General features: G+C 44.5%; 1 protein-coding gene across 10 annotated transcripts in view; it reads left to right on the plus strand.

Annotated features, from left to right (window-relative positions):
* Smoc1 (SPARC related modular calcium binding 1) overlaps nt 1–24,521 on the plus strand; it is a 174,934-nt gene that overhangs the window by 109,400 nt on the left and 41,013 nt on the right. For 6 of the 10 annotated variants that reach the window (XM_015490671.2, XM_015490644.2, XM_015490652.2 and 3 more), the window contains exons 6-7: nt 8,197–8,286; nt 10,116–10,196. In XM_015490671.2, the coding sequence (XP_015346157.1) occupies nt 8,197–8,286; nt 10,116–10,196 (171 nt within the window). The remainder of the gene's footprint in view (nt 1–8,196; nt 8,287–10,115; nt 10,197–24,521) is intronic. The other 4 variants (XM_015490659.2, XM_015490690.2, XM_015490698.2 and 1 more) reach the window with 1 other exon arrangement.

Consider the following 24,521-nt stretch of genomic DNA (forward strand, 5'->3'; position numbering starts at 1 on the left):
TGTTAACTGCTCCTCCAGCTTGGCTCCCTCCTCAGTCCCTGCTCCTCACCTTGGCCCTTTTATCAGGGCTCCAAAGCAAAGTTTGTGTTGTGAAGAGTATGAGGCTAAGAGTTTGAATCCCTGCCATATCCCCATCTCTAGAGATGTGGAAATGCCTCCTCCTCAGAGACTGACTTGAGCCCCTGTTGGTATTAGTAACCACTGGTATTTTATACTTGGTTCTTTTATTCAATAAATATTTATTCAAAACTTACTAAGTGCCATGCTTCTTGTAATCGCTGAGGATCCAGCAATGAGTAAAAATGATAAGAGCTCTGGTCTTATTTTGAGACATTCACATCTGGATGGGACTTTGCCATTAATTATGGAAGTTCTCTTCAGGTGGATGTGAAGCCTCCCCAGGGAGGAGCAACAGTCTTCTGGATGCTCGCAAGTTGTCACTTCTTCAGGGGAGGGAAGCCAGGTGGCCCCTCCAAACAGCCCCAGCTGGTAGCCCATGTTGCCAGAACCTCTAAAGAAAGACCCTTAGAGGGCCACCTGGGGTGATTGTGACAGGCTGCCAATCTGGTTGGTGCTTTCGTAGGGCTCCTAAGTCCAGGTGCAAGGGCTCAAAACCTGTCAGGCCAACAAGACTGTGCTTGTTGGCTTCCTGTTCCTTACCTGAGTTCAGTTCTAGCTGTGGCACAGCAACTTAGAGGAAGCCAGGGAAGTGGGCACAAGGGTAGACAGGCCTTGGAGTCTCTTTTGACTCCATATGCACATTTCTGAGAGCCATGTGGCTCTTGTGGTGGTGGTGGTTGAGAAATTGCCACTTTCAGGTCCTGTTGTTCCAATCCTGTGCCTGCAGAAAGGAAGATGTGAGATTCAGGGTTGCTTGTTCTCAAATTTCTGTGGGAAGGCAATGGAACTAGAGTAACTAAAATCATTTTTTAAATAGAAAAATCAAATGAAAGAAATGATTGTATCTGATTTTAAGACTTATAAAGCTGCGGCAATGAAGACAGTGTGGTATTAGTGGAGGGTCTGACACACAATGGGGAACAGAGAACCCAGAGACAGACCCGTACCAGGATGGCCAAGGGATTTATGCCAAGATGCAAAGAATTCAGTGGAGCAAAGATGGTTTTTCCAACCACTGATTCTGTAGCACTTGGGCATCAATAGGCCAAACAGACTTTCAACCTGAACCTCACACCTTATATGAAAATTAATTACAAAATGGATCATAAAATTAAATATAAAACTTGTAAAGCTATTCCACCTTTTAAAAGAAAATATGGAAGAAAATCTTTACCACCCAATACTTGGTCCGTATGTATAAAATGTAATAAATAAATAATATAGTCTACAAAAATTCTGTTCAGAGAATGAAAAAACTACAGATAGGGAGAAAATATTTACAAACCACATATCTGACATAGGACTTGTATCTAGAATACATGAAGAACACTCTAATCACAATGGTAAAAACTGTTTAATTAAAAAAAAATGGGCAAACTTATGAATATACATTTCACCCAAGCAGATATACAGAGGGCAAATAAGCAACACAAAAAGAGGCTCAACATCATTAACCACAGGAAATGCAAATGAAGACCATGGTAAGAGATCACTATTTGAAGAGGTTTTTTTTTAAAAAAATTATATATAGTTTCAATCCCAAATGCTGGTGAGACAGTAGACAGGCTGGATGTCTCATATGTTGCTGATAAGACTGTAAATGGTACAGGCACTCTGGAAAATACTTTGGAAGTTTCTTTAAAAAACTAATTGTACATTTAACCATAATCCAGCTATTGCCTCCTGAACAATTTTTTTTTTTAGAGATATAAAGACTTAACATCCACACAAATAAAACTGTACACAAATGAGTAGCAGCTTCATCTGTGGTAGTTCAAATAGAAACAACCCAAATGTATTTCAGTAGGTGAAACAAACTACTACATCCATGCTTCCATGTTATGGACAAATACTTAGTAATAAAAAGGCACAAGCTACATATATATCTCTCAACTTGGAGGACTCCCAAGGGCATTATACAGAGTGAAAAAAATTCAATTTCAAAAGGTCACAGACTGCATGATTCCATTCATGCAACATTCTAGAAATGACACGGTCAGAGAGGTGGAGAACTGAAGAGTAGTTGCCAGGTGTGCGGGGGGAAGCGGGAAAGTGTGGCTCTACCGTGGTAGCGTGTGGAGGATCTTTGTGGTGATGAAATAGTTCTGTATTGGCTCTGGAAGTGGTGACACAAATCTACACCCAAATAAAATGATAGAATTGCATGCGCGCATGCACACACACACACACACACACACACACGAGTGTACATGAAGCTGGTGGAACCTGAATAAGGTCTATGGATTGGCCAATGTTGTTTCCTGATTTTGATTTTATGTTACAATTGTATTATCTCTATAATTGTGGTCATCCCCCAGTATCCATGGGGGATTGGTTCCAGAACATCCCCATACAGTGGATACCAAATTCCATAGATGGTGAAGTCCCTTATATAAAATGGAATAGTATTTATATACATTTATGCACATTTCCAAATACTTTAAATCATAGATTACTTATAATATCTAACATAATATAAATGCTCTTAAGTAGTTGTTGTACTGTATTTTTTTTATTTGTACAGTTTTTTTTTTAGTGTTAAGTTGTATTTTTCATTGTGATTTTTTTCTGTATATTTTTGATATGCAGTTGGTTGGATTTGAGGATGCACAACCCTTGAATTCAGAAGGCCATAGGTATAGATTACCTATGTAAATGATGTTAACCATAAAGATGTTACTATTGGTGGAAAGGGGGTACACGGGACCTCTTAGTATTATTTTTAGAACTTCCTTTTGAATCTGTAATCATCTCAGAATAACAAGTTAAAAAAGTTAGCACAATCTTGTATGTGAATCAGCCCTCAACTGACTCTTGTGTGGTTGGCGTCTCCTGTTCCTCCTCCTTATTTGGTCGCCTTCTTCACTAGCTTCATGATTTTGCTCTTATTTGGGGAAATGGAGGGCTTGAGAACATAGAGAACTGGTCACAAAAAGCCAGCTCGTTTTCACCCTGGGGAGGGAGTAGACAGGTGGGTGAGCTGAATGAAAAGCATGGACCTCTTGCTTTGGCGAGGCCTGGAAATGCCCCGAGAAATTCTGCTTTGGGGCGTCAGAAAAGGGACAGCTCACAGTCCATTTCTGAGCCTTGTTAGGAGACGTGCATCTCAGGAAATGCTGAGGTTGTCCAATATTCCTCCTCCTCCTTGTATGATTTGGGCTAGGTTCTTACAGGAGTTACCAACAGACCTAGTTGTCTCCCTACAATGCCCAGAATAAGTCAGCACTGGGCCCTGAGTCACCTGTCGAGGAGGATGGTGGCTCTGGCAATAATGTGGTTCCCCCAAAAGCAAGAACTTCTTGCTTTTCTACCAGGCTGAAGTTTATCTCCATGTCTATTTAAAAGATGGACAGTGGCAGCCTAAAAGAATATGAGGGAGGTTGTCACCAGTGATGGACATGGTTTGGGAAGAGCTCAAGACCCAAAGGACACTTGGGATTATTGAGGGACCTTCCATATCTCAGGATGGGGGTGGTAGTTTCTTTTTTTCCCTCATTCCCCAAAGCTCTTCAGTCTCGGAGACCCCAAGAGATGCCATTAATACAGATTCCTCCTCTGGCCCCTTTGACACACTTTCTTTTGAAGGACCTGGAAGAGAAAGCTCTTTGTATGTGGTCAGAATAAACTCATTGTACACTCAAACAATTAACTCCTCAATGGACTTGCCAGCCCCTTGAAAGGGCCAGCCCTGCTTCCCTGGACCTCTTGGGCTCTATTCAGTCCCCTAAGCACACCAATGTTTTTGGGGTTTTGTTTTGTTTTGTTTGTTATTCTGAAAAGTCTTTCCTTGAGAATAGTCAGAGGGATCTACATTGTCCTCAGCCCAGCATTTATCTCCCCTCGCCAGCGAATGTCAATCAGGAATCAAAAAGCCAAACAGAGGAGGCTTTGAACGGTGTCATGGGGGTCGAAGTGACTTCCAGCTGTCTGTGCGTGGGCCGGGCCTTCTTGCAGGGCAAGGAATTGTGCTGTCACACAAACCCACTGTCTGTATAGACTCCCAGAGCCCATGGAGGGGCCAGGACTTTCTGGGGCTGCACCTACAAGGACGAGGCATGGTTGGGGGTTGGGGAACCTTGGAAGGCCAAACGCCGTGGCTGTGGTGGCTGTGCGTCTGGCGGTTTCCAAAGCTGTTGCTCAAGGTCCCTTACTTGCCTTGAGACTCAATTCACTTTTTATCTGCCTGGTGACTTCCTCCTTCTTGGCTGGTGGTGCAAAAATGATAATCTTCAAATTGACTTTTTTTTCAGTGTTATATCTTGCCTTGGTTGTGGAAGAATATTAGGGTATTAAGGAGAAAGAAAATCCTATTACTTGAGGTCCAAAAGATTCACTGAGAATAAGCATCAGGCATGACGTCATCAGAGACATATATGTAAACTGAGATTTAGATATTTTTTCCTTAAAAATATATGGAAGAGTCTCCCTCTTAATTAAGGATTGCTCAAATGATCTAGTTGCTGATGCCTGATGATTTATCTGCGATGACTTTTCTACTCCCTTCCTTTTGTTTTAATAGCTTTATTGAAGTATTTATATATCAACAAATTCACTCCTTGTAAATGCACAGTCCAGTGAATTTAGTAAATTTGTAGAGTTCTGCAACCACCAGAGAACATTTCCATCACCTCAGAAAGAAACCTTGAGCTTATTTACAGTTATACCCCATTTCCATTCCCCATCCCTCACACACCATGGATCTGTTTTCTGACTCTATGGGTTAAGTTTTATTAGACATTTCATATAAATGTAATTGTATAATGTATAGTATTTCCATCTGCTTCTTATAATGTTTTTCATCTATACCCTCACATGTTATTAGTGTATATTCCTCTTCACTGCTCAATAACATTCCAGTATATGGATATACCATAATTTATTCACCAGTTGACAGAGAGATGGATTGTTTCAAATTTGAGGCTATTATGAATAATACTGCTATGAATGTTTGTGTACATGCCTTCAGGAGGACATTTTGTTTTTTTATTTCTGTTCAGTAGATTCCTAGGGGAGGAATTTGGGAGTGTTGAATGCTAAGTTTATGTTTAGCTTTTAAAAGAAACTACCAAATTCTTTTCCAAAGTGGCTGCCCAATTGTGCATTCCTACCGGCCGTGAACAAAGGTTCCATTTCTCCTTGTCAAGACTTGGTATTTTCTTTTCTATTTTAGCCAGTCTAGTGGGTATTTAGTGGTATCTCACTGTGGTTTTAATTGCACCTTCCTAATGACTAATGATGTTGAGCATCTTTTCATGTGTTTGTTAGCCATCTATATGTCTCTGGCAAAATGTCTATTAAAACAACTTTGTTCATTTAAAAAATAAAGACCTGAGTTGTAAGGTTTATTTAATTAAAAAACTTTGATCAGATTTTAACTTTGTAAATCTGTTTTTTAAAAGTAAACTTTGTAAATCCATTTTTTAAAAGTAAGCCGTTAAATAAGGTGGTCAGCATTCATGGAATTATATACCCCCTTAGTAGGCCTTTAACTTATTCTCCACCTGCAGAGTTTTCTGAGGCTTGGTCATCAGGAGTCCTTCATTTTTAGAAGAGATATTGCTGCACAGGGGAGTAAGGGAGAGCCTTAGGTTAGTCAACATACTGGACGTGACGTGGGGACTACAGTTTGATCCTGCTTGGGATCAGGAGGCTGGGGACAGATGTACAAACCTGACACTCTCCCCAGGGTCTGGTGTGGGGCCTGGTGCTCCTCCAAGGCTTGCCCGGAAACAGAACTGCTGTGGACCTTGGACCCAGGCCTGGGACCCCCTGCTTGGTAGAAGAGGTGCGCTTGTTTGCTAGTCAGAAGCCAGGTGCCCGGAGATGATGGCCGCAGGGTCCTGTTGGCTTTGGCCTAGCTTCCTGGCTTTGGGGCATGCCGGATCCCACAGGTGGCTCCGGGCAGCTGTGCTCCTTGTCTTTTCGCACTTCATAAAGATTTCCATGTAGGTCCTCCCTTGTGGTGGAGCAGCTGTATCTCTTCACCTTCAGTGACCTTATTCTGCAGGGAAATTCACTCCCTGCATGTGGCTTCACGCTCTGTGGGTTACTGCGCCTGCGTCTGGGCAGTCCGTGGGAGTCCTCTACCTGCAGGAGTGCGGCTCCTCTTGGGAAACCCTCCTTGCTCCCCTTGGGTACAGATCCCCTTTGCTGATGTCTGAGCCCAATGCAGTCCCCAACTCTCATCTGGATGGCAAGAGAAAGAGGCAGGATGTTTTCAGTTATCTTCCTCCAGAGAGACACAATTCTTGTAATGTGGGATGGTTTTAATGTCTACGTTAAATATTAAAATATTGCATAAACCATCCTGCACTTGGATTCTCAGTCCCTTTTGGAGAGTTTGATAGCCTGTGAGACTCCTGAAGTAAAGCGACTCTCTGAGGACGGGCTGAGCATACTGTGCCCAGCTATTTACACTGTGGACTCTGCATCCAGCAAAAGCAACCAAATGTGCATTGCAGCTGCAAAAAAGCTCCTTTCAGTGGCTCATTGAATTCAATGGCAAGAGGTGTTAATAGAGTCAGGGGAAGTGATGCTATTAAAGAAAATGACATTGTGTGGCTCTGTTCTATGTTGATTCTCCCTCAATGACTTCCAGATCAAGCTCTCACAGTTTGGCATCAAAAAAATGTCTGTTTGCAATTCAGTTGGAGGGAGATACAATGTGTCGTGCCTCGACTCCTCTCTTCCTGCTGCATCTCATTCCTGGGGTTGATTGTCAGTTCAAGATATCTTTGGCCTAGGGAGAGTTGGGTCTTGGTGCAGCACCTGGGAATAATAGTGGAGTCAGGTGTCACACAACTGTCAAATTGTTGGCTTGGCCTTCAGCAAGGGTGTGGGTCTCCATAACTCTCAAATCTTAAGATTCCAAGGGTGAGGGTGTTGACACAAGAAAGAGATCAGGACTCTGTATTCTTACTCCCTCCCCTGATAAGATGCAGGGAAGTTAGCCAGAGGTATTGGGAACTCCAAATGGTGGAGGGTTGCTATTATTGATGATCTGACTGGCGTCTCCTAGACTATCTGAGAACTTGCATTCTCCATAAATAGTTAATGTTCAGAGAATATCACATTCCATTCTAAAAGATCTCTGGGGGCATCTTGGGAGGAGAAGAACGGTGTAATCATCAAACCATTGGAGATGATAGTATTCAACCTTCTTCTGAGGGAGAAGACAGAGAAATCTCTAAACTATGTATTCTCAAGATGGGTGAAGATACCTGTTCTCATCCTTCATCAAGGGAATGAAAAAAATTATTCTTTTTGCATATAAAGCACAAACACACATACACAGAGTATGTAAACAGATAGATAGTGTGAGTTATTAAAATTTCAAGGAGGTGATTAGGGGAAAAAAGGTCTAAAAGTGCTTCTGAAATGAGCAATAATGAAAAACAACACTTTTTTCAGCTAAAGGTTTTGAGGCCCTGATGAGTTTTGGAGGGTAAATAAACAAAGTCTGCACTAAGTCCCAACCTGCAGAAGTTCTTGCTGTGCACAAAGACCTGCCCACACTAGGGACGATAAGCATTAGGACTTTGCTACTGGGAGCTCCCTCCCTGCTCCCATTCTTGATAATGGAAATTTCAAAGCAAGACCAGGGTGATGTCTGCAGCTTCACAGGTTAGGTTGTATTCATTTTGTTTGCCCCCACCTCCTACAGGGAATTGCAGCGCATGCTGTTTCAGAGCTAAAAATGTGCCAGGGAGTCCCGATTCTCCTCAATTTAGCATGCAGGGGAAAGAGTGATCCTTCCTGCCTTCTCATCAGTTGGGCTTTTCAGTGGGGAAGAACGATGAGGTCATCCGGGTATCTTCAGGTTGATAGAAAGGATCCTCCTAAGCCATGAGTCCATTTGTGTGTCCCCTGGGATGGTGAGCACACACCCGGGTTGGTTTTACTGTTGTGTGTGTGTGTGTGTGTGTGTGTCTCTCTCTGTTCTCTTTTCTTTCTCGATCTTTTCTTCTTTCTTTTCTTTTTCTTTGGTCTCTTTGCTGGGCCTTGGCCGGGCCATGTACAAACCCCAACCATTCAACAGTGCTGGAGAGTAGATAGTATTTACCTCAATAATGGTAGTTTCTTTTCACTTCTTTTTAACCCTGAATTCAGATGACGGGTCTAAGCCAACACCCACGATGGAGACCCAGCCCATGTTCGATGGAGATGGTAAGCACTTGTATTACTTCTACCCCTTGTCCTCCTACATATTTAAGATTTGGGGAAAGTCTTAACCGTAGATGTTTGTTTAAGCTGCATTATCATTATTTTTCTTTTTTAATTTTAATTTTTCCCAATGTAAGCAAATCCTCCAAGGAACTGGTAACACTCTCTCCTTCTGGAAAGGCCCTCTGTTTTCCCCAGGCTTCCTGCCTGGCTCCCGATGTCCAACAAAAACACAGTCTGAGTTGCCAAGGGCAGGGAATCATCGCTGAGAAAGTCATCCAGTGTCTCTTCAGTGCTTACTAGCCCTGTGCCTAGCTTGGTGTGAGGCCCCTGGGGGATGAGCAGGGTGCATGCCAATGTTACCCTTTGCTCTTAAGATAGCTACAATCGCTTGAGAGCTTTATGTGCTGAATTCTGTGGTCTCAATTTTTATTGTAATAGACATTTATGGAAGAAAGAGGTCGCAGTGGTCTGGGAAAAGCTTCTATGAAGAGATGAGAATTGAGCTCAATCTTGCAAGCATAGGCGAGGAATCAGGCCAGGGGACTGGCATGAACAAGGAGGGAGTGCAGTGGGGACAGAGTGAAGGACGTATCAGGAAACAGATGGGTGCGTGGGGCTGGCTTGGCTGTGTTATGTAGGGCCTTGAGATTTGAGTCTAGGCATTTGGGACAGGGGGAATTCTGGGTCAAGGGAAATAGTGGCTGGTGACAAAATAGATGATGGAAGTCCTTGGAGGTCTGGGGACTGGATAGAAGGGGCCCAGGGTGCAGAAGTCTGGCTTCCGTTCCAGAAGCTATGCAGGGCCTCTCTTCTTCAGGTGCTTTACTGAGTACTCTGGATTCTCAGGGGCAGGAACAGGAAGTATGGCAGCGTGAATTCTCTAAATGATCTGACCACCAGATTTGGCTTTCAGAACATTATGTCGCAAACTTTTAGGAGCTCTCAGCCAAGGGTATCCAAGCCTGGATCATGAAACTGGACAGTAGGACAAAGAATTTAAAAAGGATGTTGCTAGCACAGGCTCAGCTCTGAGGAGGATTGAAAGTGGTGAATTCTTTGCAACTGGTTCAGTGGTGGAATGTAGGTTGGTTCATGCCTAAAAATTCAAATGTCTCTGTGATTCACAAAGATTCTAGGTCATTGGCCAGTCTGGGTCCTGGAGGACTGGGTGGGAATGGAGAGCACTCTCACTGAAGAGCTTACCTCTCCACAGAATGTTCAGGATGTCCTGGGTGTCCACCTGCTCTGTTCACTGGGTGACCTGAGTTCTGAGAGTTCGGAAGAACCCTGGGGCACTCTGAATGGAGGAGGCACTCAGCCTCTGCTTAGGGAGACCCTGGGAAAGGGGGTGGGAACACACGTGAGCCCTTTTCCTTTCTTCCCTCTTAGAGCAAAGTCTCAGCAAGCTGAATCTGCTGTGGCTAAGCTGTTTGCTCTGAAATGGTCTCTGTGGTTGGTTTGGCATTCGTTCGTTTGTTGACTTATCCCCTTTCAATCTTCTCCCAGAGAAGCAGCTGAGAGGGACTTGGCTTGGCCCATGTTCTTCACCTCCTGGGATAATATTTTCATTCCTGGATGGAGTGGCTCCGTGCCTCTGGACTCTGACCACTCTACATCCCAGCACAGGATGTCCTGGTTAGCTCTTATGAGCTGCTGGGGAGAGGAGCTTCCTTCTTAAGGAAGGGAGAGGGTTTTGGGACTAGGGGGATATGTCATGAGGGAACTAGCTGAAGTTTCCAATGCCTTAGGCTTTTTAAAAAAGCTTTTTTACTTCTTTACCCAGACCCTCCCTGACTCACACACAGTCTTTTATAATTTTTATTTTTCAGAAATCACAGCTCCTACCCTATGGATTAAGCACTTGGTAATCAAAGACTCTAAACTGAACAACACCAATATAAGAAATTCAGGTAAATCATCTTCCTTGGATTATATACACACCCTGTCCGTCCTTGTTTGCTCCATGCTTACCGACTGTGTGGGTTTAGTTAAGTCATTTAATTTGTCTGGTCTTCAGTTTCTACATCCGTGAAATAAGAAGGTTGAATGAGTTCATTCCCTACAACTTTGATTTTCTTCAATTATCAACTCAGGGATCATATTTCATGAATAGTTGATCCTTTATCTAAAAATGGTTTTGACTGTATATCTTAGTATTTTAGCTGACTTTCTGTATGCCATGGAGAAGAATTTGAAAGAAGACTGCCTGGGCATAAACAAGTTGGACTTCAAGCCTGGAGGAACTGGGTCTATGTGTTTTTAAGACTCTAAAAGCTGTGTGTAGTCAGCTCTTTCCTGGTCTGATCTTTTTGGGGGATCTTATGAGTGGTCAGATTCTGGTGCTGACTGAACCCTTTGTAGAGAGGTGATGATTTTCAAAAGGCGATAAGATCTGTAGGATTTATTTGTAGAGTTTATTTATCTGAAATAAAGACCAAAGTCAACACAGTTCATTTGCCATTCATTAAGACTAAATGTTCATCAATATGAAACAAGTCTCTCTCTCTCAGCTTTAGCCTTCTTTGTGATCACGAAATACTACTACTTTGCATAATTTGTGTAACCTGTTGAATTTAGCCATGTCTTCTTTTCTTATAGATGGTAAGGGCTGTGTACAAAAGATACATGCCTTTGAACCAACAGGCAGAGTTTTCCATGACCACTGGCTGATGAGTGGGCGGCCATTGGCCTCCTTAGGGTTTATCTGTGTGCCAGCTCTGTCCTCCAAGGGGCGGTGTGGGGGCTGGATCACAGGAGGTTGGAGATCAAGAGGTGAATCCTTGAAGCATTGATTGATTTTCCCTTTGACTTGCAATGGTTGATACCTCTTCATGTGTCTGGTTCACTGTTTGATAAGAATTGAAAGTATCAGATGGATGGAGACTGCGTACCATACTAGTACCCTTGTACCATACTAGTGCAGTGGTTTGGAATCAGCAAACCTGGGTTTACATTCTGTCTCCAACACTTAGTGAGGGATCCCAACTCAAATAATCCCTCTGGGTTTAAGTTCTAATCTGTAGAACAGAATCATGATCTGTCCCTCAAAAGACTGATTAAAGATTTACTAACCTAGTTTCTATAAGGTATTTGATGTCTGACTGCATGATAAATAGTAAGTGCATGAAAAATTATAAGTATATGTGTTATCGTAATTCTTGGTAGGACTAATGGGAATATTAATCATAGTGCTTATCGTGAGAATTCTTTAATCAGGAAATAAGTGATCACTGTTAACCCTAAGCAAAGCATTTATCAGATAGTCTGCTTCTAAGTATCTTCTTCTTTCTCCTTACTGTTAGAAAAATGGACATGTCAAAGGTAAGTAGGTTTGGTGCCTATAGTACCTAATGCTGAAGGGAACGTTTGCAAATGGTCTTCCTAGTTCCTGAGACACTGGGAGGTCTGCAGGCCTCCCAGTGAGGGGATTCATTCTCATTCTGTGACCAAGTGGTAGATAGGAGGCTGAGCTTTCAGAATCACACAGCACCTTTTTCCTGAAACACTCACATTTAGCAATTGCTTCCATAAATTCTTTTCTATCTATCAGTGGTTAATTTCTCTGTGGAGGTCATTCTTTTTGTGAGCAAAAAAAGACTTTATTGCCTGCCTATTTTGTCTATTATAGAATCCAGCTCAATGCATTTCATTGCTTTGGGAAGATGGAGGGAAAGAGATCATTATCAGTAAATTAGACTAGCACTGTCGGAGTAGCTAATATACCTTTTTTGTGAGCAGTATTCTCTGCATAGGATGAAAAGATGATGTCAAGTTCTGCTTTACATCCTCCTTTGCCTACGTACTTCCTATCGGATGAGTTCAGGGTCATGTTGAGAAATGGTTTTCAGGCAGGTACAACTACCTCCTTTTCATTGGCGTGACCCAGCCACTTTTATTTTTCCTGGTTGGTCCCAGTAATGTGTGTAAGATGAGTGTATAGGACAGTTGTGGGGGACCTAACAGTTCTCTGGGAGAGACTTGAGACCAAAGATAATGATTAGGTATTGATATCTTAGTGATCTAATAAACTGAGACATTCTCTATCATGATCAACTGGCCATACTAACTCAAGGTCTGCTGTCTTTTTGATGTAATTATGTGTAAAAGACGTGGTTCCACAAAGGCCGAGAGCAGGGGTTGGCAAGTGGGTACCTAGTTATTTTGCAAGTGAAGTTTTATTGGAACACAGCCACTCTGACTTGTGTATTATCTATGGCTGTTTTCATCTACACAAGAAGACCTAAGTAGCTGAGCCTGAGCCTGTGTGGTTTGCAAAGCCTAAAATATTTACTCTATGACTTTTTACAGAGAAAGTTTGTTGACCCTCCAGTATACATTAGTGGCTGAATGGAAGCCTCAGGATGGCAGGGTGTGTATGGAGTTATTTCACTCGGGTTTCTTAGCCCCTTTGTAGATCAAGCAGAAGCAGGGTCTGTGGTTTCTGAGATGCTTCTTAATGCACCCAGATAAGCCTGTGTCAGCACAGAAACTGCTGAGGCAGCTCACAAGGCTCTTCGTCATCACAGATTAGCTATTTCCAAGCTTTACCATCCTATTCTGGTGCAGGATGCTCTCACAAATGTGTTGCCGAGAAAGCCTCCTGAGGTTTGGTTTTAGCAGGTAACAGGTAGGGAATCTTACACATTTAGTAGAGAGAGGCCATGAAATAACCACAGCCTGGGCTTTGGAATCATACATTCCTGCAGAGCTGGCTTCCAGTGCTGGCTTCCCACTGGGAGACTTGGTGAGACTTGGTGAGCTTGGGAGCTCCCTGAGTGTTGGCTTCCTTATATGTAAAAGAAAATTAGTGCCTTGCAGTTTTGTTTTTCAAAGATTCAGCAACAGACATATAATGACTGGCACGTAGTAGAAGCCCTTAGTGATTTTTAAAAAAGATCCAGAACCTTGGCTACTCTGATGGAATATTTCCAGGTGTTGGGCTAGCCTCTTCTCATATGTTGTCACCATTCACTTAATAAATCAGACATACTTTGGTGATAACTCGTGTCTGGGCAGCTGGCTCTGGTGAAGACTGGAAACTCGGGGTCAAACACCTGAGACCATTTTCCATTAGACTTTAGTGGAAGATTCTGGGTGCAGGTGAGCGTCAGCCGCAAGCCTGGGGAGGTTGTAGCAGGACTCGGTGAAGCCCCTCTGGGTGAGGACTCTTCTAAGCCATCCCTCAGAGGCAAAAGGGCCATCCCAGTTTCTTTTACACTCCAAACATCCTTTTTCACACTTAGACCCTGTGACGCCAGGTTTGTTTTCTGGCCTGGGGACTGCTGTTGTTGGAAAAGTTCCATGGGGCTGCTAAGTTGGGCAATAACACCACACACATGCCTGCAGATGGGTCCAGTCTCCGGCTCACCTCCTGGAAGTTCTGGTCCTTGTTTTTAAGGCTTTGTCATGTTTTGCTATTGTCAGTGCTGCCTCTGAGTCCTGGGAAGCTCCAGCAGCAAGAGATTTGCTCTTTTTGGTCTTCTCTTCCATTTTTATACCCTCAATACCTTTCCTCCATTACACCACAAATTCGTCTTACATTCAGGAAGATGTCCCAGGCCAGCTAACACCCTGGACCTCTGGAGCAACATCTCACAGACGAGTACCAGCCAGAGCCTTTGTGCTGCTGTTATAAGGAAATGTGAACAACTGCTGAAGTTTTTTCTTTTCCTTTCTTTCTTTCTTTTTTTTTTTTTTTTTTTTTTTTTGTGTGTGTATATGCTTTTGTATCAGGAATTAACTACCAAGGGATTTCAAGACCTCTTTAAAGAAGAGGGTGAAGAGATGAAATAAAAAACAAGTTAGGCTTCATCTAATTCTTCATCTCATATTTCAAGGTTTCTGATTTAACTATATGAAGACACTGGAAGTCTTGTTGTATCTGTATGGTTTATGTCTTTTTGTTTCCATGTGACAAAATTTTGTGCTTCCTTCTCCAGGATGGTACAGTCTCTCAGGAGATAGAGTCATGTGCACCATAATGACATTCCCAAGCCCCATAGCTTGTTGCCCTCTGGTGGAGTCTCCATCTCCTTCTTTCCTTCCTCCCTGGCTTTTCTAACTGTCTCTTTGATGATCTAATGATGGCCCTATGAACCTGGCCATGTAAGTTAAATCCATGAGGACCCTGCCTCTCCTCTGTCACCTTCTTGACCAACAGAGCTTCCTGCTGTACATCAGTGAATGAAGCAACTCAAGGTAACTCTACTCCTAGAGATAGAGCCACTAACAGCGACATATGGTGGAAGTGTATTTCTTATTAATTTTGCAATGAAAATACACTCCCATCCCCTTCTATAAGAGTGTCTCTTTACCCAAGATGCTGTACAGGTATACTGTGCCCATCATCCCTGCCGTTACTTGCTAGATTAAGAACATCGCTCTTCTGGGCCTGCCTTGAGCACATTGGCCACAATTTGGATTGCTCTTCCCTCTCCCAGGAAGTTCTGCTGGGACAGCTGCTGTGACTGGGGCTTGGGGTCACTGAGGCAACTGCGCCTCCTGGCTGGATCCCCCACCCCACAAGCCTGCACTCTTGGCCCGCCTAGAAACCACGGGCTGATGTAATGACCTGAGGCCTGGAAAAATAAACAGCTCACAAGGAAACCAGCGGTAGCCGTTGTAAGCAAATATCCCACAGCCACCTGGAATCTCGCACATGACGTGATTGGAAGGAAGAATGAGTAATCCACTCACGTTAGCAGCCGGGACGGGCCTGGGCTTGTGTGCATTTAAAATATTTATATAAAAACAAACCCAGGATATTTATTTCTCTAACTGACCTTCTGGGCATCTGCCTGTCTATCCCATGCAGGTGCCTTGGTCTATCGTGACCAGTGGGACTGAGCTGGGCAGGGGCTGGTGGTCATCCCCATGGCAACAAAGGCTCCGTTCTTTCTCTAGTTGCCCCTTTGCCGAGAGAAGCTGTAATCATATGTGGGGGCCCCAGAGAGCCTAGCCCATCAGCTCATTTTTACTTCATTTTAAAATTAGCTCCTTTGCCCACATTGTTTGCTTGGGACAAGAGTCTGGTGGTGACTATGTAATTCAGCCTCAAGGACTTGTTTGACTAGCAAAGTTTTATTTCTGGAGGTGAATTTATATGCTTTGGGGGGTTTGATAGCAAAACCACATTTTTCTTGCTCAAAAGCTGAAATCACAGATCCTGTCCAGGTATTGTAATTGGTTTGTTCCCATTTACTGGAAGTCTAGAATGGTCTGTGCTTTAATTTGAGGCTCCTCATTTTGTGTTTATTTGTAAATGATTTTGGGAGTAGGCAGGGTATAGTATAAACACCTTATAAATTTATAAGAACATTGGCCTTTTTGGGGGGGTAGAGAGTGAAGATATGATACTTAATTTTGACAAGTTAAAATATATTTCTTTCATCCTTTCCCTTTCTCTTCCTTCCTTGCCTGAAATTTTATTTTATTTTATTTTTTTAGCTCTTGTTCCTTAAAGTACAGAGTCTGTCAGGTCAAGGTCAACAAAATTACTGAGGAAAAACTAGAAAAACATAGAGCCTTCTATTTCTTAGTACTTGTCCTTGCAAAACTACTGTGAAGCTTTCCTATTTATTTATTTTTTTTTATTTTGAGGGTGGGTCCTATCTGCCTGCTTCACGGCCTGAGTCAATGGAGACAGAAACTTCTCAGAAACTTGAATGGATGTGAGTCAGTGATACTTTGGGGGCAAAAGTTAAGAAGAGACATGCTTATGTGCTATGTCAGGACAATCCATTCTGGAAGAAATGTCCTCTGTAGAATTTATATCTCATTCTCCCCTAACCCTTAGGAGTTCGGCATCTGTGTGGAAAGGAGGCGGTGACCACCTCAGACCATGGTGAGCCATGCATGGCCATATTAGGTTCTGCAGAGTGAAGCTGTTTAGACAGGCTGTCTGGTTTGTAATTTTCCCTTACACCTCCTCCCCCATGACACTTCATCCCAACAATATGCCCTATTTCCAGTAATACCTGCAAACACCCCTCTGAGGGGGTGCTCTCTGCTGCATCAAGAATGTGGGATGGAAGTGTTAGTTTTGCCTGAAGATGGGGCTCCTGGGACACTACAGGTAGGTGTGATTGGCAGGCCCTGTCGCAGGACTACAGAAAGAGGTCTAAGGTCCAGGGGACAGCTTGAATGTCCCCAGCAGTCTTGTCACGGACTCAGCCCCTTCCCCCTCACTAAACTAGTGCTTAGTTTGAAAAGTGCTGTTGAATGGTCAGATGGTAGACCCTTAGAGTGAGAAGGGCCTGGGAGTCGTCTAATACCACTATTTAATTTTCAGTGAGAAATCAGGAACCCACACTCCCTGAGGGCTTTGTCCAGGGTCCCAGGCCCATCAACAACTCTTATGTGCCAAGGCCTCTGCTGGGAGGAGGGTAAGAGAAGCAACCCAGGAACATTTAGGAAGGAGCTGACCATCAGGCAGAGGAAGCAGGTTAATAGTGTGGCGCCCCCACACCAGGAGAGGGGAGTATTTTTATCACTGGCATTATCTTGAATTTTTTTGGCATGTTAATAAAGAGCAGACTGACTCTTAGTTACATATATTTTTAGTTCACCTTTAGTGTACCCCTTTATATTGCCTGTATTGGGGGCAGACTGCTCCCATCACCCTATCTCCTAGGTCAGGCGCTGAAATCAGTAGAGGAAACTAGTCATGCATAAGGATAGGACAGAAAGATCACATTCCCAGGTAACTGACACACCACTATCTTAGGTCAGCTAATCATATAGCAGCTACCATTTATCTATGTACTCTGGTACTGGGCTAAATGCTTTACATATACTATTATATTAAATTTAAAAAAATTTTTTTAATATTATGTGGTGCTGGGGATCATACCCAGGGCATTGCACCTGTTAAGCGTATGCTCTGCCATAGAGTTCCACCCTTGTCCCCCCAGACACATATATGACAACATCTAATCTTTACAGTGACCTTGTGAAGCCTGTGCTAGGGTTGCCCTACTTTTACAGATAAGGAACCTGGGACTTGGAGAACTTCCGTAAACTGGTCAAGGTCATAGGGTTAACAAGTAGGAGAGCCTGGTCCACTGACTCCAAAGTGCATGATCTTGACTGCCATGCTATACAGCCTGTGTTCCAGCTGTGGTTGACTTTGATGAAATCTCCCAGTGTTCCAGACCCTTGGCTGGAGCATGAAGGAGTAGAGTGACAGGCACTTCCTTCTGCTTTTAGCTGTACCAAGGAAGCCCAGGTATTTCCACCCTGAACTGCGGCTCCTGGGACATCTTTCCTCTGAATGCCCTAAGTGCCCTCTGACATTTGGGAACAGCCACTGGGCTGAGCCTTTATACCATCCCCATTCCCCATCTGGGGTGGAGCCGAAGATGACTCTTCTCTTGGCTGGCTGGCTAACCAGAATAGGTGCCTGGTCCAGAGGTCTTCTCCAAAGTCCCTCTGTAGCTTTTGATTGGACGATGATGTTGTCATTGTCACTTCCTTTCACTGCATACTCTGTGGAGAAAAGAGCTTTTTCATTTTAAAAATTGGTGCAAACTTTCTTTCTGTTCTCCCCACTCCCAGCTCTACTCCATACACACCTGAGCACAAGTCCAGGGAGTGACTTTATTCTGTTTGCCTGTGACTTGCTTCCTGCCCTGGCAGCTCCCTTTCTCAGTCAGTTGTCTGCCCTCTGTTCTGAAGGGAGCCCTGAGCGGTGGTTTCATGGGCTCTCCTCTTCTTCAGGGGTTGTGAGAACCCCTGGGTAACTCTAAGTCACATGGATGTTGAAGCTTGGGAATTAGCTCAGGCCAAGTGGCATTCAGTGACATGGGTGATGGAAAGCCCATGGTGGAAGGGCAGGGCCAGCCCAGCAAATGGTGCTTGGAAAAATGATCCTCCGGAGGCCACTTAGCCCCTCCTGTGAAAAAATGCTAAGTCCACAAGTAAGAAAAATAACTTCTTCACATAGTTGGCTTGAAACCCTAGGTGCTAAAACCCCATGTGGCTAAATAAACAGAAAGGGCCTGCTCAGTGATGCCCCATAAATCACTCCCAGAGATGACTGACTCCAGCAGGGCCTCTCTCCTGAGTACCACATCTCCAGCCCCAGTGCTTACGCTTCCCGAGCAGCAAAGTCAATGCCTTAAAATCTGGCCCCACCTTCCCTCCTTTTGCTTCTGCAGTTCCTTCTTCTACCAAGTTTTCAGCCACCCAGCAGTTTGGGGGCGGTGGTGACACCACCCGTCCACATACTCATGTGGACCCGGAGAATCCTGAGGCAGGAGGTGCATGGTTCCTTTCGCCTCTGGCATTACATGTTGTGATTTGGAAAGGTTATTTCGAATGCATGGTTTGTTATTTTGGGTTATCTTTCAGCATTTCATTCATTTTTGATAAGAGGCGAGGTGGGCGGGAGGTATTTGAAGGGTTTTCAGGGTCACTGGAGGCGACATGACACTAGTGTTTTCCTTAATATTCTTGGCCTGGCAGGATCATTCCTTTTGCAATGAAACAAGTAAGCGTCTCTCATTTTTCAGGCTGGGTAGACTTTTATTGATGTCCCCCCGCCCCCTAAGAAAATCAAGTCTCGATGGTCCGAGAGCTGAGTGTCTCATTTCCCAGGATGAGTCAAGGGACAGATATTCTTTTTTCAGCCCCTGCGGTCTGATCCCCAACGTTTGGCATTTATTCCACAGTGGATGGCCCCATCTCTGGAGCATCAGACTAGAACAAACTTCTTGGACTAAATACTCTTCCTGAATTCTTTATCCCTAAGACTCCATGGTTCTCTTCTGAGTGAGGAGCTGGTGCCAGGGATGGGGGTTGGTGAAAATTGGGAAGGATGCCACAGTCCTTGCTGTCAGAAGCTTGCAGACTGTGGGGTCAGGATACCAAAGGCTAGGTCACGGGACGGGCAGAGACTCTTGAGGGACCGTGTACTCCTTAACCTTCTGTTTTAGTCAGCTTTCTCAATGCTGTGACTAAAGGATCTGACCAGCAAAACTGTAGAGGGGGAAGAGTTTATTTGAGGGCTCACGGTTTCAGAGGTCTTAGTCCATAGAAGGCTGGGTCTATCCCTCACAGCTCAAGGTGAGACTGAACATTATGGCAGGAGAGGGTGGTGGAGAGAAGCAGCTCACATCGTGGTGATCAGGAAACAGGCTCCACTCACCAGATACAAATATATACCCAAAACCACACCCCACTCTCCACCTCCTCAGGCCACACCCTATCACTTCATTACCACTCAGTTAATCCCTATCAGAGGATTAAATCGGTGATTGGATTAAGACTCCCACAACCCAGTCATTTTTTCTCTGAACCTCCTTGCATTGCCTCACACGGGAGGTTTGGGGGGACACCTCACATCTAAACCATAATACCTTCTGCCAGGATGAGACTCTCAGGGCAAGCTTCAGGAATGGAGAAAGGCCTTGGGTGAGGGTAGGTTAAGCTATTATGGCTAGGTCTTTCTGCCTGATCTTTAATGGAACTTTTCCGGCCCCTTCAGGGCACCAGCACAAGGCCACGCCCATGCACAGCCTGGCCCCAGACCTTCTCAGGATCCTCCGCTTGAGCCCTAATCTTTCTTTAGGTCCTTCTTTCTCAGTTCAGTGTCAGCTTTCCACTGCCTTTTCTGTGGTGTAAGCAACTATGTCAGGATGACTTGAATAGCTGCCATTCCAACAGACCCTCCTAGAGCAGAGCCCCTGGCTCTTTCTCTGGGTGGACAGAATCCTTGATCCAGGTGTCTTCCCAGCCCAGGTCTTGGAGGCCTGGAACTCCTCAGTTCTTCTGTGTGTGGTTCTATGTAAGATTTGGCCTTTTTCCTCACACTCATCTTTCCTGTGGACCTTGATGTCTTGTTCTTATGTCCACTTGGCTGGGCAACTGGTCAAACACTGTCTAGGGGCTGGGGATGTGGCTCAAGCGGTAGTGCACTCCCCTGGCATGCATGCGGCCCGGGTTCGATCCTCAGCACCACATACAAACAAAGATGTTGTGTCCGCCGAAAACTAAAAAATAAATATTAAAAAGTTCTCTCTCTCTCTTTCTCTCTATTAAAAAACAACAACAACACTGACTAGATGTTGCTGCAGAGATATTTTGTAGATATAGTGAACATTTATAGTCAGTTGACTTTAATTAAATTACCCTCCATGATGTGGGTGGGCCTTATCCAATCAGTTTTGAAAGTGTTTTTAGGGTGTGGATTTAGGGGCGTGGGGAGGGCAGGCAGGCAACCACTGAGCTGCATCCCAAGCCCTTTTTGTTTTTTATTTTGAGGCAAGGCCTCGAAAATTGCTGAGGCTGGCCTCAAACTTGCAATCGTCCTGCCTCAGCCCCCCAAGTTGCTGGGATTATAGACATGCACCATCACACCTGGCTCAGTTTGAAGAGCAAAGTCTGAGGTTTTTCAAAGAAAAAAGGGATTTTCTCTCAAGGCTAACATAGAAGTGCTGCCTGAGTGTCCAACCTGTGGACTTGACCTTTTGCTTTTGTACTCAAGACTGTCCATCACTCTTACCTAAATTTCCAGCCTATTGACCTGCCTGCGTATTATAGACTTGCCAGTCCCTGCAGCCAACTCCTTAAAATTTCTCTCTCTCTCTCTCTCTCTCTCTCTCTCTCCACTGGATTTCTTTCTCTGGAGAACCTTGAGTGACAAGGGTCTCACCGTTGCCTTCTCTCACCACCCATGTCTCCCATTTTCATTTGTTAAAGAGTTCACAATGTGGCTGGCTCACCTATCACTGCTGACTGTACCTTGAGGGTGCTTGGGTGTTGGATTACCCAGGATTTCAGCTTTCCTCTCTGTACCTTCTTTTAGCATGTCCTCCTCCGGAAGGCAGCAACTGGAAAGAAGACCCAGCCCAAAAGGCTGAAACTCATATATCTTATAATATTTACATTTGTTGGCCATTTTTGCTTTAAAAGAAAAAAAGTAAAGAACAAAAAAAGATGATGAAAGAGAAAAGGTTCCCAAGAGAAAAGGATAAACTCTGGGCTAAAATCAAGATTGGGGCTTAGCTGAGGATTTAGGTTCTCGGTGTCCTCCTTCACTCCTAATTACCATGGTAACTGAGAGGCGTGGGCCCGCACACAGACAGAGCTCTTCTCCCTGCTTATCCCTTCTTGGCGGGACACCTAAGGGTCGGGCCCTGGGCCTTCAGACAGGGCTTACCACCTGGTTCGACCTGGCCTTTCCTCCCCGTCTCCTGCTCTGTCCACTCCTGGGCCTGCTTCAGAGGGCTGGAGGAGGGGCTGGACTTGGCTGCGTTTCTTCACAGGGTGTTTCTCTGTTCTGTGTCTTCTTTAGCAGCCCAAGTTGGTGAGTGAGGCTTTAGTCACTCGCTGTCATGCAGGGAGTGACCAGGCTCTCACTTTTTCTCTGCACCATCCCAGGGATGAGATTATAAAGGGTAGGCCTGTGTGAGTGTGTAGGTGTATGTGTCATGGATTCCCATGCCCCCTGGCCAGCCCCGGTTCCTCTTCCCTGGTGTTTATTATGTCTTCCGAGTGTGTGCAGAAGGTCCTGGCCCATTCCCATAGTGACTGGGCAGACCTTCTCATCTTGTCGTCCTTCCCTGAACTTTCCTAAGCAGAGACAGAGTGTTTGAGAACAGTGGGTGCCTACTTTGGGAGACTCTGCCCTCTTTGAATAGATGGTGGTGAAGAGACCCTGTCTTGCATTCTGGAACGTGACTTTTAGGAAAACTGATAGTTGTGAATTTTAAAAGATTCATTTGGGAGGTAACGGAGAAGGGCAGAAGGTAACAATGGCCCCAGGATGGGCTGGCTTCTGGCTTCTTGGATCCGGAATGATCCTCTACCCCTTGTTACTTGCTTATTAGCATTTGGATGGAGAAGCACTGCAGGAATAATTTGATTGATTGGTTGGTTGATGGAAGGACTTTCAGGGTCTGCAAAAGTACTTATGTAATAAATTGATCAAGAATTGAGCAGGTCTAGATGTTTCAGTTGTCTATTACTGTGTAATCGATCACCTCCAAATTTATCGACTTACCATAGGATAATTTATTTTTGCTAATGTGTCTATGGGTTGGCCCAGTGGTTCTTTAACTGGTTTCACTTAAATTCCCTCGCAGTCTCATCCAGGTGGAGGGTCAGCAGAGCAAAACATCCCTGATGGCCTCTCACATGTCAGGCAGTTGGTGCTGGCTATGGTTAAACTGCTTCTCTTGTCTGTGTCCTCTCTTCTCCAGGAGGCTAGACCAGTTTCCTTACATGGTGGCCTCAGGGCAGCTTCCAAGGAAGTAACAGGGGAAGCTGCAAATCCTCTGAAGGTCTCTCTTCATCACTGTGACATTCCTGGCCAAAGCCAGTCATGGTCCGTATAAATGGGTCTATAAAAAGGCACCGCTTTGGTTGTTTTCATCACTGTGACCAAAAGACCCGGGGAGGAAAGGTTTATTTGGTACTTGCAGTTTCAGAGTTCTCAGTTCACAAACAGCAAACTCCATAGCTCTGGACCCTACGTGAGGCAGCATTTCATGGAGAAAGGCAATAGGGAAGCAGAGAGAGAGCTGTGCTCACCAGGGACAAAATATAAACCCCAAAGGCATGTCCCCATTGACCTACCTTCTCTGGCTACTCCCCACCTGCCTGCAGGTACCACCCAGTTAATCCCTATCAGTGGATTAATGCACTGAGTAGGTTAAAGCTCTCATAACCCAATCATTTCACCAAATTTTTCTTTCATTGTTGCACACATGAGATTTTGGGGACACCTCTGTCTGAATCATAACAGGCATGGAGAGGGGGAGGTACAGTCACTGAAGACTGTTTTGTAACAATCTACTACATATACTGAGTAAAAGAAAAATGTAGGTTAGATTAAACATCAGATTAGCCTATGGCTATGAACGATGTCATTGCAAGAGGTGAAGGATGTAGCCAAACTGGAGTCCCCATTCTGCCACCTCCTAGTTGTGTGGTCTTGATCAAATTCCTGCATCTTTCCCTCAGCGGAGGAGCGTGACATGGATTAATAGAAGCAGAGCGCCCAGTATCAAGTCTGGCTCATGGTAAATGTTAGCTGCTGGTTTTCATTTTATAGTTCTGTACTGGCCGGCAAGTTACCAATTGGGTTTTAAATTTTCTACTTCGGAGGCATAGAGAAAAATACTCAGGTACAAGATTCGTAGTGTGCTTAAGTTGAGAAGATATGGTCAATTCAGAAGAATGCAGCAGAATTGAGGTAATCTGAAAAGTACTGACCTGGGAAAGCTCACTGTGAAAATGAATGTATTTTCTTCCTATGGCAAGTGGTTAGAGGCAATGCCACCTCGAGGTTAGCAAGGTGGGCTTCACTGTCCTCCTTGACTGGATTCCCAGCACGCTGCTTTTTCTCTCCTGCAGAATGAATTTGGGAAAATGCATGATCTCTAAAATTCATCTTCCTTGTTTCCCAAGTGGGCATCATAATATAGTCCCCACCTCAGGCGGGCCAAGAGATTAGGAAGTAAAACCTTTAGCCTATTGCCTGGCACATTTTACTCAGTGAATATTAGCTTTTAATGTTATTCGTTGTAAAGGTGACTTTAAAGGGGAGTTTTTCTTTATGGAAGACACATGGCGTACTCTTCACAAATGGTTGGGGCTATTATGATGAACCACCCTTGTCTTCTTCTAAGAGGGCACCTGGACATGCAGGGACTGTAATAAATAAATAAATAAATGATGAGTAACAGGATAATAAAGTAATAAGCCCTGTGTTTAGTCTTCTCCTTAATTCCATGCTACTCTCCATTTTTCTAGATTACTGAGTTTTATCATTTATGATTTTATTTTCTGTAGAACTTTCCAGAAGCTGACTATATACATTTCTGAACAGCCTTCAAAGACCTCCAGAAATCCATCCACAGGGCCCACACCACTGGTGGCACCTCTTCCCACCTGGCCCCTGCCCACATTGCCACAGGCTCCGGGACCCCCAGTGGTGTGAAGTCAGGTTCATTACTCATGCTGTCCCCGCAGCGGTGGGGGAGGGAGTTCCCTCCTCCTCTCCCGGGGTCTCCCTGTGTCTGATTTATGGCTCAGATGGTTGGCCTGGAGGGCCTTAATTTAAAGCCTCTGTCAGAGGTTGTTGTAGGAACGTGGTGCCAGCAAAAAGCTGTTTTCCTCTGCCTGTGCTTCACTGTTGCCTCTTTCATGGCATGAAATATGAGGCAGGAAAGTAAGGCTACCACATTGGGGTGGAGGGAGCTATCGCAAACCTCTTGTGAAGTTGCCCAGAT

Source organism: Marmota marmota, unplaced genomic scaffold (genome assembly GCF_001458135.2).
Source record: "Marmota marmota marmota unplaced genomic scaffold, marMar, whole genome shotgun sequence".
Lineage (NCBI taxonomy): Eukaryota > Metazoa > Chordata > Mammalia > Rodentia > Sciuridae > Marmota > Marmota marmota.